At 42.8% G+C, this 12,220-nt stretch overlaps 1 protein-coding gene and 1 long non-coding RNA gene across 3 annotated transcripts in view; one reads left to right on the forward strand and one right to left on the reverse strand.

Moving 5' to 3' along the window:
* Positions 1 to 5,418, forward strand: part of LOC123331766 — a 52,095-nt gene extending 46,677 nt beyond the window's left edge. The window contains exons 2-3 of one of the 2 annotated variants that reach the window (XR_006548536.1): positions 354 to 451; positions 4,724 to 5,418. This is a non-coding gene — a long non-coding RNA (uncharacterized LOC123331766). Of the gene's footprint in view, positions 1 to 353; positions 452 to 1,625; positions 2,265 to 4,723 lie in introns of those variants that run through there. The other variant, XR_006548537.1, reaches the window with a different exon arrangement.
* A 6,000-nt stretch (positions 5,419 to 11,418) lies between these two features.
* LOC102412410 (SRA stem-loop-interacting RNA-binding protein, mitochondrial-like) lies at positions 11,419 to 11,807 on the reverse strand. Its single transcript, XM_044936785.2, has one exon. The coding sequence runs from the start codon at positions 11,795 to 11,797 to the stop codon at positions 11,462 to 11,464; it is 336 nt and encodes a 111-aa protein (XP_044792720.1). The 5' UTR covers positions 11,798 to 11,807; the 3' UTR covers positions 11,419 to 11,461.
* Between the last annotated feature and the right edge of the window lie 413 nt (positions 11,808 to 12,220).

Raw genomic sequence — 12,220 nt, forward strand, 5'->3', positions numbered from 1 at the left:
TCAACAATCCCACAAAACTAGAAGCGCTGGCTCCAAAGGTCTTCCCAGGGCAGAAGGCTGGTCACACTCTCAGGGAAAACTCTCTTCGAACAACTGCTCTCTGCAGCCCACTGACGTCTGTGTACAAACCCATCATGATCAGACAGAGACTTCTCTCTCATCAGTGCTTTTCAGTCCCACTCTTCAGGCCTGACCGACTTGAGGAACTTAAACAAAAGCCAGACCAGGAAACACTACTTAGAGAGAAGTTGACCTTCACCTGTGTATACTTTGCCTCATGACTTCCCTTTCATCCTTTAAGTAAGTTGAGTTACTTTTCCCCCCAACTCATCCTATTGTCTGTCTAATTACAGGTACAGTCAGTTCACACTACAGAACCGCTTCCAGAAGACTTTGGATTTCGTAAGAGGTACCACCAGTGGGGACCTTTGGGAAACTTGTAATTTCCCAGGTAAGTTCCATTCATTTATAAATTGATAGTACAAACATGTGTGAAGTATTTAATATGTACCAGGCACTGTTCGAGGTATCGTGCATGATTCACAGACACAATCCCTTTGTGAAGTTTATACTCAGGTAAGAGTTAGACCTTAATAAATAACTCTACTTGCGTCACAGTGCACGTCATAAATTAGAGAAATAAAGTTAAAATCTCAACTTGATGAAAGATCCTTGATGTTTTACTGCAAACCACAGTCAACCTTTTCAAATGTTTGTTTTCAGCATATATTTGGAAAGGAGGGACTGTTGAACCAAAGTATTTTTTTTAATTATTTTTCAAAAATTAAATACGTTGAAATTTGAATTGCTAACGTTTGCAGTATTTTTAAACCATATCTACAGTAATTATTCAGATTTACTTATATTTAGTTGATTTCCACATTCACCTTCAGGAATTCTACTATGTACTTCTATTTCAAAGATTTTATTTTGATTAAATTTTTGAATGTTGATGAATCCTTTCAGAGAGGGTGGAATCTTCAGAGTGTATATATAATTAAATTGATTTCTGTGGCTTTCACATAAGACTTGATATGGAGTTATTGAGTCAAACACAACTTTTTCCCTTTACCGGTATTATGTTCTGTTCTTTTATCTCCTGTTACTCTGACATTCAGGAAAAGCCTGATTTTGTGCCTTTAAGGCAAATACTCTCTTTTCTTCCCTGAAAGTCCATGGCATTCTTAATGTTTGAAATTCAAAATGCCAACCACTCATATTCAGATATTGAACAAGTTTTGTTAATTTTGTTTTGATCCTGACAAGACCTTTTCATCTGAAGATTAACATTTTTCTTCAGCTTCTGAAAACTCTATTGTCTTCTCTAAATATTGCTGTTACATTTGTTCAGGAATTTTCTTTCAAGCATGCCAATAATCCGTATATTAGATCTCCATTATCTGTATTTAATGTCTTTAAGACTCTCATGCTCTACTGACTGAGGTAGCCGTGCGGCTTGTATGTAATAGCTTTAATTCTCTGCTTTTACTACCTGGTTTTTGTTTTCTGCTACTGCATAGCTTATAGGATAAACATGTGTGTTTATACTTTGAATAGTCTCGTGTATGCTATGAAGATAGCCATGGTGCATCACTGCTCAGTGAAATTTCTTGCCTTTGTTCAAGATTTCTTCAGTTGATAAATGACTCACAAGAATGACTCTTTGAAGTACAGTGAGTGCCCTGGTAAAAGCAGGAGTGTCCAAAGCAGTTAATGTGATGGGCAGCCATCTTTCCCTCCCTCTTCGTGTGCAATCCCAGAAAAATTTGGGCACCTCAGAAAAAGAGACAATGTTTCCTAGTTCTCTTATTTTGTACAACTATGGCAGTGCCAACCAAATTTCCTTTGATGTGAAACTAAGTTGCTTCCGATGGAGATGGCTGAGCATAAAGCTGCTGTGGAAAGTGAATAAGTTACTGAAAGTAAAATACTTGGGACAAAGCCTGATGCCTGATGAGCACTCTGCATTCTCAGAAGGCAGATTCTCCATCCTGTCACAATGGGTAGACTTTGTGGGAAGCACCTGATGACTGTGAAGCATGGAAAACCAGAGAACGCTTCATTCATGTCATGGCTTGGGCCTGCAGGGTAAGGGCCAAACCGCCTGAGTGTTGTCCCCTCTAAGTCACTTTCTGACTGTGTGGCCCCGGGGAGGTTAGTTGTCATGTCTGGACTCTGTATGAACCCAGAGGCTTCATACACATGGATCTGCTCTGTAAACCTGAGTTCTCATTCTCAAGTTCCTGTGGTTCCAAATCGTCTTCCATGAGAACTCGTTACCCTGTAGTCCACTACCTTGACCCTGCCTGACAGATGAGCTGTGGTTCTCGCAGGCGGCACTTAAAAGAGGGCCTTTTTGAATTGTGACCTCGTGGTCATGAACTGTGTGAGTCCTATAGCGACCAGGTGTCAGGTTTACATGGAGGTGCCCTTGCAAGCACAGGAGTGGGGCAGTTCTCATCAGGTGCCAGCTTGTTACAGGTGCTCAGGCCTGGTGGTGACATGATAACTTAGGGGCCATCTGGTCACTGCAGGGACATAGCAGCAGTACACCCGCCTCATCCAAGTTCTTTCAGCCTACTTTTTGTTTTTAAACTAATAGACTTTATTCTTTTGAACAGATTGAGATTTACAGATAAATTGAGCAGAAAGTAGAGTCCCATATACCCTCCTAACACAATCCACAGTTTCCTTAAACGTGCATTGATGCAGTACATTTGTTAAAATTGATAAGCCAATATTGATGCATTATTATTAGCTAAATCCATAGTTTACACTAGAGTTGTCTTTTTATGTGCAAAATTCTCTGCATTTTGACAGATGTATAATGACATGTGTCTGTCATTATATTATCTTACAGAATAGTTTCATTGCCTTAAAAATCCTCAGTGCTCTGCCTTTTTATCCCACCCCTGGCTGAACTTTTTTTTTTTTTTTTGGCTATCTCCATAATTTTGTGTTTTCTACAGTGTCATTTAGTTGGAATAATTCAGTACATAGCCTTTTCAGATTATTTTTTCACTATATACAATAATATATGTTTAAGCTTCCTCCATATGTTTTCATGGCTTGATCACTCATTTCCTTTTTTGCTGAATAATACTCCATCCAAACTGTGGACACACCACAGTTTATTCATAAATTTCATTTATTAAAGGAAATCTTGATTACTTTGAAGTGTGCAGTACCGTATTATTTGTTGGCACTATGTGATAGATAGACTCGATGAATAAGTTCTAGAGCTCGATTGTACATCTTAGCAATGTCTTTTGCAGGGTGCTCAAACTCTGGGGTGGTTCTTATCAGGAGCTAGAGGAGGAGGCAAAAGGGAGTTGCTCAATGAGTATAGCGTTTCACTTTTATAAGATAAAAAATTTCCGGACGTCTGTTCCACAACAGTATAGATTTAACACTACTGAACTGTACACTTAAAACAGGTTAAGATGGTTAACTTCATGATATATTTTACCACAATAAAAGTAAACTTGCCAGAATTGCATTGAATCTGTAAATCAAATTGGAAAGACCTAATATCTTGACAGTATCAAGTGTTCCTTCTCATGTACCTACGTTTTTCCATTTGCTTAGATCTTCTTTATCACAGATTTGTAGTTTTCCTCACATAGATCTTGTACACATTTTGTTAAATTTATACTTAAGCATTTATTTTTATTTCATGCTAAAATAAAAATCTTGCATCCTGAAACCTTATTCTAATCACTTAATACTTCCAGGAGTTTTTGTTGTTTTTGATTCTTTGGAATTTTTTTACATAGAAAAGCATGTCATCTACAAATAGTCACTGTTATCTCTTCCCAAATCTGTACAATTTTATTGTGTTGGCTTCCCTGGTGGCTCAGTGGTAAAGAACCTGCCTGCAGTTCAGGAGATGCAGGGGGTTCAATCCCTGGGTGGGGAAGATTCCCTGGAGGAGGAAATGGCAACCCACTCCAGTATTCTTGCCTGGGAAATCCCATGGACAGAGGAGCCTGGCAGGCTACAGTCCATGCATGGGGTCACAGAGTTGGATATGACTTAGGGACTGAAAAACAACATTCCAACGTTAAGAGTGCCTTTTCATGTTTTATTCCAGCGTGATCTATGACTTCTAGTACAATGATCAATAGAAGTAATAAAAGTAGACATTCTTGCCTTGATGCTTGATCTTAGTTGGGAAGCAACTAGTTTCTCACCACTCAGTGTCCTGTTAGTTGTAGTTTTTAATAGATGATATCTTTAAAGCTAGACAATATTAGTTTTCAGAGTTTTTTTTTTTTTTTTCATCAAGAGGGTGTTGAGGTTTTGTCAGATGCTTTTTCTGCATCTATTGATACAATCATATAATTTTTCTTCTTGAGCCTCTTGATTTAGTGAATTATGTTAACTACTTATTGAGCAGAGATGTATCAACATGTCTTTTGTTACCTGAACATTATTGACCAGAGACTTTTCGGTATTAACTTATGTAGGAAATCACTGGCCACAGGCATTAGTTTCTACAAAAATCCCACAGTCAACAATGTGTTACAGATTATCAAATATTGAACCAGCCTTGTACACCAGGAGTAAGTTCTACTTAGTCATGGTGTATAACACTTTTTATTCATTGTTGGATTTGATTTGCTAGTGTTTTGTAGAGGAACTTTGAATTGTACATTCATGAGAGAGATTAGATTATAGTTATTCCTTTCTTGTAATATCTTTGCTTTTATCTTTTTATTAGGATAATTCTGGCATCGTCAAGTCATGTTTGACTCTCTGAGACCTCATGGACTGTAGCCCTCCAGGTTACTGTCCTTCACTATCTCCCGGGGTTTGGTCAAACTCATGTCCATTGAGTTGAAGGCCCTACGTGCTAATAACTGTCACTTTAGGGCTCAGGATTTCAACATATGAATATGGGGATATTATAAGCATTCAGTCTGTAATAGGAGGTTTCCAGCTATCTTTCTGTTATTGATTTCTAGCCTAATTCCATTATGATCTGATAGTATACTTCGTATAGTTTTTAGTCTTTTAAATTTGTTCAGGTGTTTATGCAATCAAATGCATCTTGATGAGTGTTCTATGTGATTGAGAGGAATATATAAAGGCATACCTCATCTTATTGTGCTTTGCTTTATTGTACTTCCTATATATTGCATGTATTACAAACTGATGGTTTGTACCAGCCCTGTGTTACGCAAGTCTATCATTTTTCCAATAACATTTGCTCACTGTATGTCAGTGTCACATACTGGTATTCTCACAAGATTTCCTATGTTTTTGTTATATGTTATGGTAATCTGGGATCTTTGATATTACTGTTGCAAAAAGATTTTGACCTACTGAAGGCTAAGATAATGGTTAGCATTTTTTATCAATAAAGCATTTTTAAATCAGGGTATGTACATTATTTTGACATAATGCTATTGCACACTTATTAATAGATTACAGTATATTGTAAACATAATTTTTATGTGCACTGGGAAACCAAAAAATTAATGTGACTCATTTTCTTAAGATATTCATTTCATTTTGGTGGTTTGATTCTGAATCCACGGTATCTCCAAGGTATGCCGGAGATTTGCTGTTGCTGGATGAAGTATTGTATAAATGTCAGTCAGATCCAGTGTATTAATGAAGTTGTGCACGTCATTAATTATTGTGTGTCTTCCTGGTGGACCTGTCCATTTCTGATAGAGTAGTATTGAAGTCTCCAACTATAATTGTGGATTCATGTATTTCTCCTTGCAGTTCTATCATTTTCTTTGCCTCATATGTTTTGATGCCCTGTTGTTAGGCAGATATTTATGTATTTTTGTAGAACTGAGTCCTTTATCAATGTGTGAAAGTGAAGTTGCCCAGTCGTGTCTGACTCTTTGTGACCCCATGGACTGTAGCCTGCCAGGCTCCTCTGTCCGTTGGATTTTCCAGGCAAGAATACTGGAGTGGGGTGCCAATTCTTTCTCCGGGGATCTTTCAGACACGGCTCTAATGCCTCTCTTTATCCCTCATAACATCCCTTACTCTTGTGAAGACTAGCAAAGTAATCTTCTCCCCTCTCGGCTCGGCCCCGCCCCTCCGCCCCTCTCGGCCCCGCCCCCCCGCCCCTCTCGGCCCCGCCCCCCCGCCCCTCTCGGCCCCGCCCCCCCGCCCCTCTCGGCCCCGCCCGGCCCGACCCCGCTCGGCCCCTCTCGGCCCCTCTCAGCCCCACTCGGCCCCTCTGGGCCCCGCCCCTCGGCCCCGCTCGGCCCCTCTCGGCCCCACTCGGCCCCGCTCGGCCCCTCTGGGCCCCGCCCCTCGGCTCGGCCCCGCCCCTCTCGGCCCCTCTCGGCCCCTCTCGGCCCCTCTCGGCCCCTCTCGGCCCCTCTCGGCCCCACTCGGCCCCACTCGGCCCCTCTGGGCCCTGCCCCTCGGCCCAGCTCGGCCCCGCCCCTCGGCCCAGCTCGGCCCCGCCCCCCGCGGCCCCCCTCGGCTCCGCCCCGCCCCGCTCGGCCCCGCCCGGCCCCTTCCCTCTCGGCCCCCGCCCGGCCCCTCCCCTTTCGGCCCCCGCCTGGCCCGGCCCCGCTCGGCCCCTCTGGGGCCCGGTCGGCTCGGCCCCGCTCGGCCCCGCCCGACTCGGCCCCGCTCGGCCCCGCCCCTCTCGGCCCCGCCCGGCTCGGCCCCGCCCCGCTCGGCCCCGCTCGGCCTCTCTCGGCCCCTCTCGGCCCCGCCCCTCTCTGCCCCGCCCGGCCCCTCTAGGCCCCGCCCCGTTCCGCCCCGCTCGGCTCCTCTAGGCCCCGCTCCTCGGCTCCACTCGGCCCCTCTCGGCCCGGCCCCGCTCGGCCTCTCTCGGCCCCGCCCGGCCCTGCTCGGCCCGGCTCGGACCCGCTCGGACCCGCTCGGACCCGCTCGGACCCGCCCGGTCCCCCTCGGCCCCGACCCTCTCGGCCCCGCTCGGCCCCGCCCCGCTCGGTCCCTCTTGGGCCCTCTTGGCCCCTCTCGGCCCCTCAAGAAAATTCAAATGCTAGACCACTAAGCTAAGGAAACAGGGACCTTAGCGAACACGATAAACTTATAGTCGTTACAAAAGTAGTTTAGAAAAGTCACTATACATACTATAAACCACTATAAATGTGAAGTTGCTCAGTCGTGTCCGACTCTTTGCGACCTCATGGACTGTAGCCTACCAGGCTTCTCTGTCCATGGGGTTTTCCAGGCAAGAGTTCTGGAGTGGTTTGCCATTTCCTTCTCCAGGGAATCTTCCCATCCCAGGGATCGAACCCAGGTCTCATGCATTGTAAGCAGATGCTTTACCGTCTGAGCCACCAGGGATGATCCCATATATCACTATGCTGCTGCTGCTGCTAAGTCGCTTCAGTCGTGTCCGACTCTGTGCAACACTGTGGACTGCAGCCTGCCAGGCTCCTCTGTCCATGGAATTCTCCCAGTGAGAATACTGGAGCGGGTTGCCATGCCCTTCTCCAGGTGATCTCCCGACCCAGGCATAGAACTCAGGTCTCTTACATCTAGCTTCATTGGCAGGCGTTAGCAGGTGGGTTCTTTACCACTAACTAGCACCACCTGGGAAGCCCATATATGTGTGCTTAGTCACTCAGTCGTGTCTGACTCTTTGTGACCCCATGGACAGCAGCCCGCCAGGGTCCTCTGTCCATGGGATTCTCCAGGCAAGAATACTGGAATGGGTTGCCATGCCCTTTTCCAGGGGATCTTCCCAACCCAGGGATTGAACCCAGGTCTCCCATATTGCAGGTGGATTCTTTGCTGTCTGAGCCACCAGGGAAGCCCAAATACTAATTTTTTAAAAATAGTGCTCGATCATTTAAAATCTTTAAGAATCCGTAAGTAATTTCAAAATTGGTAAAAGTTGCCTAATCAATATATTAAAATGTGCCAGAAGTTATCTTCTCTCAACTCAAACAGATATCCAATGTTAGATATGTTTGATATATCATGTATATCAAATCGGAGAAGGCAATGGCACCCCACTGCAGTACTCTTGCCTGGAAAATCCCATGGAAGGAGGAGCCTGGAAGGCTGCAGTCCATGGGGTCGCTGAGGGTCGGACACAACTGAGCGACTTCATTTTCACTTTTCACTTTCATGCATTGGAGAAGAAAATGGCAACCCACTCCAGTGTTCTTGCCTGGAGAATCCCAGGGACGGGGGAGCCTGGTGGGCTGCCGTCTATGGGGTCGCCCAGAGTCAAACACGACTGAAGTGACTTAGTAGTAGTAGTAGTATATCAAAAGCACAGATATTAATAGAGTTTCCTGAAGAACCTGAAACACCAAGAAACATGAAGAAATCTAACAAATATTTTATCCCTGTTATGAGCCTAAAAAATAAAACTGTCCCAGTTTTAAATGGGTATGCATAAAAATTCTAAAATGGTGATGATTATGTGCCATATGAAAAACAAGCAGTTTGGTTAATAATAACAGCAAAAATAAGTCACATAAAATAGTATGTACATGGATCACAACAATACAATAAGCTACATGCATTTATCTTAAAACTAGAAAAGAATAGACAACCGTCATTCTTATAAAATGATGCTTTTACAGTATCACCAAAAAGTAAAAAAATTAAAGTAAATGAGTAGTAAAGTTTTTCAGGGTTTCAGAGACAAAAAATTTTGATATTTTCATATTTTATGGAAATTTTTTTTGGCCATGCCACAGGCTTGTGGAATCTTGGTTCCCTGACCAGGGACTAAACCCAGGCCACGGCAGTGAAAGCTCTGAGTCCCAACCACTGGATTGCCAAGGAATTCTCTTACGGGATTTTGAAAACTTATGTTCAATAAAATGCTCCATTGATGCAGATATGAACTATGCAATTCATTCAGATACCATTTACTAATTTCTTACTACGTGCCAAGCACTTTTACCTATGGAAATGCAAGTAGAAAGATGAGTAAGATATGGACTCTGTATGATAAAATTTTAATGATCTTAAAAAGCAGTTATAAAACAGAAAGTAATTATTTGAAGGATAAAGAATTTAGCCTTATGCTTGAAGATGGTAGAATGCTAATTCTCTATCAAATGTTTAATAAAAACTCAAGTACGTCTGGTCCTATTTAAATCATTTGGAGATATTATGTTTGTTTTACCTCCAGGTCACAAAGAATAAGCTTTTATATAGTGTATTGCTCCTATAATAGTTTAAACTTCAAGTTGTTCCTACAGGTAAACTTGCATGGTGGGGTCACAGTATAATAAACCAAGAGGAAGATAAGGCTGCTCTTCGACAGAAGTTGGGAGATGGTATTATTCCTTTGCAGATTTAAAAGCTCATGCAGTTGATTACATTGTTATTATCAATGTAATCAAGACAGACTGTCTTGTGTTTGGCTTATTTTTGTTATCACTTCATTATATACGTATTAGTATTTTCCTAAGGAGAAATGAATACAATGCTCCCCAAACCCACTGTATCTTTTTCATGGTTATATTGTCAGCAACTGCTATGATTCCCAGTATATAGTTCAGTAACTACTCACTGAATGAATAGCAAGTCAGTACTAAAATTCAGAATCCTGCCTCAATGTTTCACACTATATTTTCTGGGGGAAAATAGTGTAGTCAAGTGAAGAGTAGAATTAATGTAAAATACTCATATTTTAAAAGCCCATATATAGTAGTATGTATATGTTAATCCCAACCCATATGTTAATCCCAACCTCCTAATTTATCCCTCCCACTCTTCTTTCCCTTTGGTTGCCACAAAGGAAAACTTCACCACCTGTCCCAACACTGCAAGAACACCAGCGGTTTGGGCGAGTTTATCCAGTTACTCTTTTAGGACTTGACTTCCAGTATAGATGCTGTGACACATGACACAATTGGGTGAGAGATAGTTGGCCTCTTTGCTCTACCCCGGCCCCATTTGTATGAACTCAGTTAACAGAGAAGGGGGAATCAGTGAATGGTCATCGGCAATATCATAAAGAATGGTATTATCTAAGGAGATGTTAGCCAAGAGATGTCTTTCGGCTCTAAGATGCTGTTTTCATTCAGCTGTTGTCTGCTTCACTGATCATGTGGTAGACCCTTTTGGGCCCTTTGGCATCCTGTTAAGAGTGTTGCTTCATGACATTCAGGAGCAACAAAGCAGACATAGGACCCACTGACAGGCAGGGGGCACAAGTAGATTACTCCTATCAGCTTCATTTCTACTGTTAGCATAGGCCCCTTGCTCTTTTTGCCAGAGTTGTATGAATAATTTTGCTTTACTTAACCACAGTGAAAAACCTCCTGGTTTTATTTTTTTAACTATATAATAACTTTAATTATTTATTTTTAATTGGAGGATAATTGCTTTACAATGTTGGGTTGGTTCTTGATGAAAGCGAAAGAGGAGAGTGAAAAAATTGGTTTAAAACTCAGCATTCAGAAAACTAAGATCATGGCATCTGGTCCCATCACTTCATGGCAAATAGATGTGGGAAAAATGGAAACAGTGACGGACTTTATTTTGGGGGGCTCCAAAATCACTGCAGATGGTGACTGCAGCCATGAAATTAAAAAGACACTTGCTCCTTCGAAGAAAAGTTATGACCAACCTAGACAGCATATTAAAATGCAGAGACATTACTGTACCAACAAAGGTCTGTCTAGTCAAAGCTATGATTTTTCCAGTGGTCATGTATGAAAGTGACAGTTGGACTATAAAGAAAGCTGAGCGCCGAAGAATTGATATTTTTGAACTGTAGTGTTACAGAAGACTTTTGGGAGTCCCTTGGACTGCAAGGAGATCCAACCAGTCAATCATAAAGGAAATCATTCCTGAATATTCATTGGAAGGACCACTGCCGAAGCTGAAACTCCAGTACTTTGACCACCTGATGCAAAGAACTGACTCACTGAAAAAGACCCTGATGCTGGGAAAGATTGAAGGTGGGAGAAGGGGATGACAGAGGATGAGATGGTTGGATGGTGTCACTGACTCAATGGACATGAGTTTGAGTGAACTCCGGGAGTTGGTGATGGACAGGGACGCCTGGCATGCTGCAGTCCATGGGGTCGCAAAGAGTCGGACATGACTGAGCGACTGAACTGAACTGAACTGATTGTGTTGGTTTCAGCCATATATCAACATGAATCAACCATAGGTATATGCATGTCCCCTCCGTCTTGAACCTCCCTCCCACCTCCCACCCCTCTATGTTGTTACAGAGCATCGGATTTGAGCTCCCTGCGTCCTACAGCAAATTTCCACTGGCTGTCTAATTTTATACATGGTAATGCATATGTTTCAGTGCTACTCTCTCAATTCGTCCCACCCTCTCCTTCCCCCACTGAGTCTACAAGTCTCTTCTCTGCATCTCCATTGCTGTCTTGCAGATAAATTAATCAGTGCCGTCTTTCTAGATTCCATATATATATATACGTTAATATGCAATATTTGTCTTTCTCTTTCTTTTTTTTATTTTTCCTCTTTTATTTACTTTATTCAGTAGGCAGTGAGGGTCTCAAAAATCTTTCTCTTCATCAGATGTTTGGTCTCCTTGTAAAGCTTTGGGTTTTTGAGGTTGAACATGGAGCTTTACTCTATCAATAACATGATTTTCCTGTTGTAGTGCATTGTGAAGTTCTTCTTCTGAAGAAAAGTGAATCCAACTCATACCTTTGTGAAAGCCAATCTCTTTGTCAAAAGGAACAGTGCATTTTCGTACATGGCCAAATTGTGCAAAGTGTTCTCTCAGCTCACTTGAGGCCGCCGTCCAGGGAATTTTTCTGACAAATGCAACCGACTGGCCGATGTTTGTACACAGCGACATAGCACCCCTCGCTGCCGAAGCCGCCATCTTTAGGCCGAGGAACCTGTCTTTCTCTTTCTGACTTGCTTCACTGTGTATAGTAGGCTTTAGGTTCATCCACCTCATTAGAACTGACTCAGATACATTCCTTTTTAGGACTGTGAAGTATTCCAGTGTGTATATGTATCACAACTTCCTTATACATTCATTTGTTGATAGACATCTACATTGCTTCCTTGTCCTGGCTATTGTAAATAGTGCTGCAATGAACAAGTGTCTCACTGGTAAAGAACGCACATGCTAATGCAGGAGGTGCAAGAGACACAGGTTTGATCCCTGAGTCAGCAAGATCTCCTGGAGGAGGAAATGGCAACCCACTCCAGTATTCTTGCTTGGGGAATGGCATAGACAGAGGAGTCTGGTGGGCTACAGCCCATGGGATCACAGAGACACAGACAGGACTGAGCACAC

This window comes from Bubalus bubalis, chromosome X, assembly GCF_019923935.1.
Source record: "Bubalus bubalis isolate 160015118507 breed Murrah chromosome X, NDDB_SH_1, whole genome shotgun sequence".
Lineage (NCBI taxonomy): Eukaryota > Metazoa > Chordata > Mammalia > Artiodactyla > Bovidae > Bubalus > Bubalus bubalis.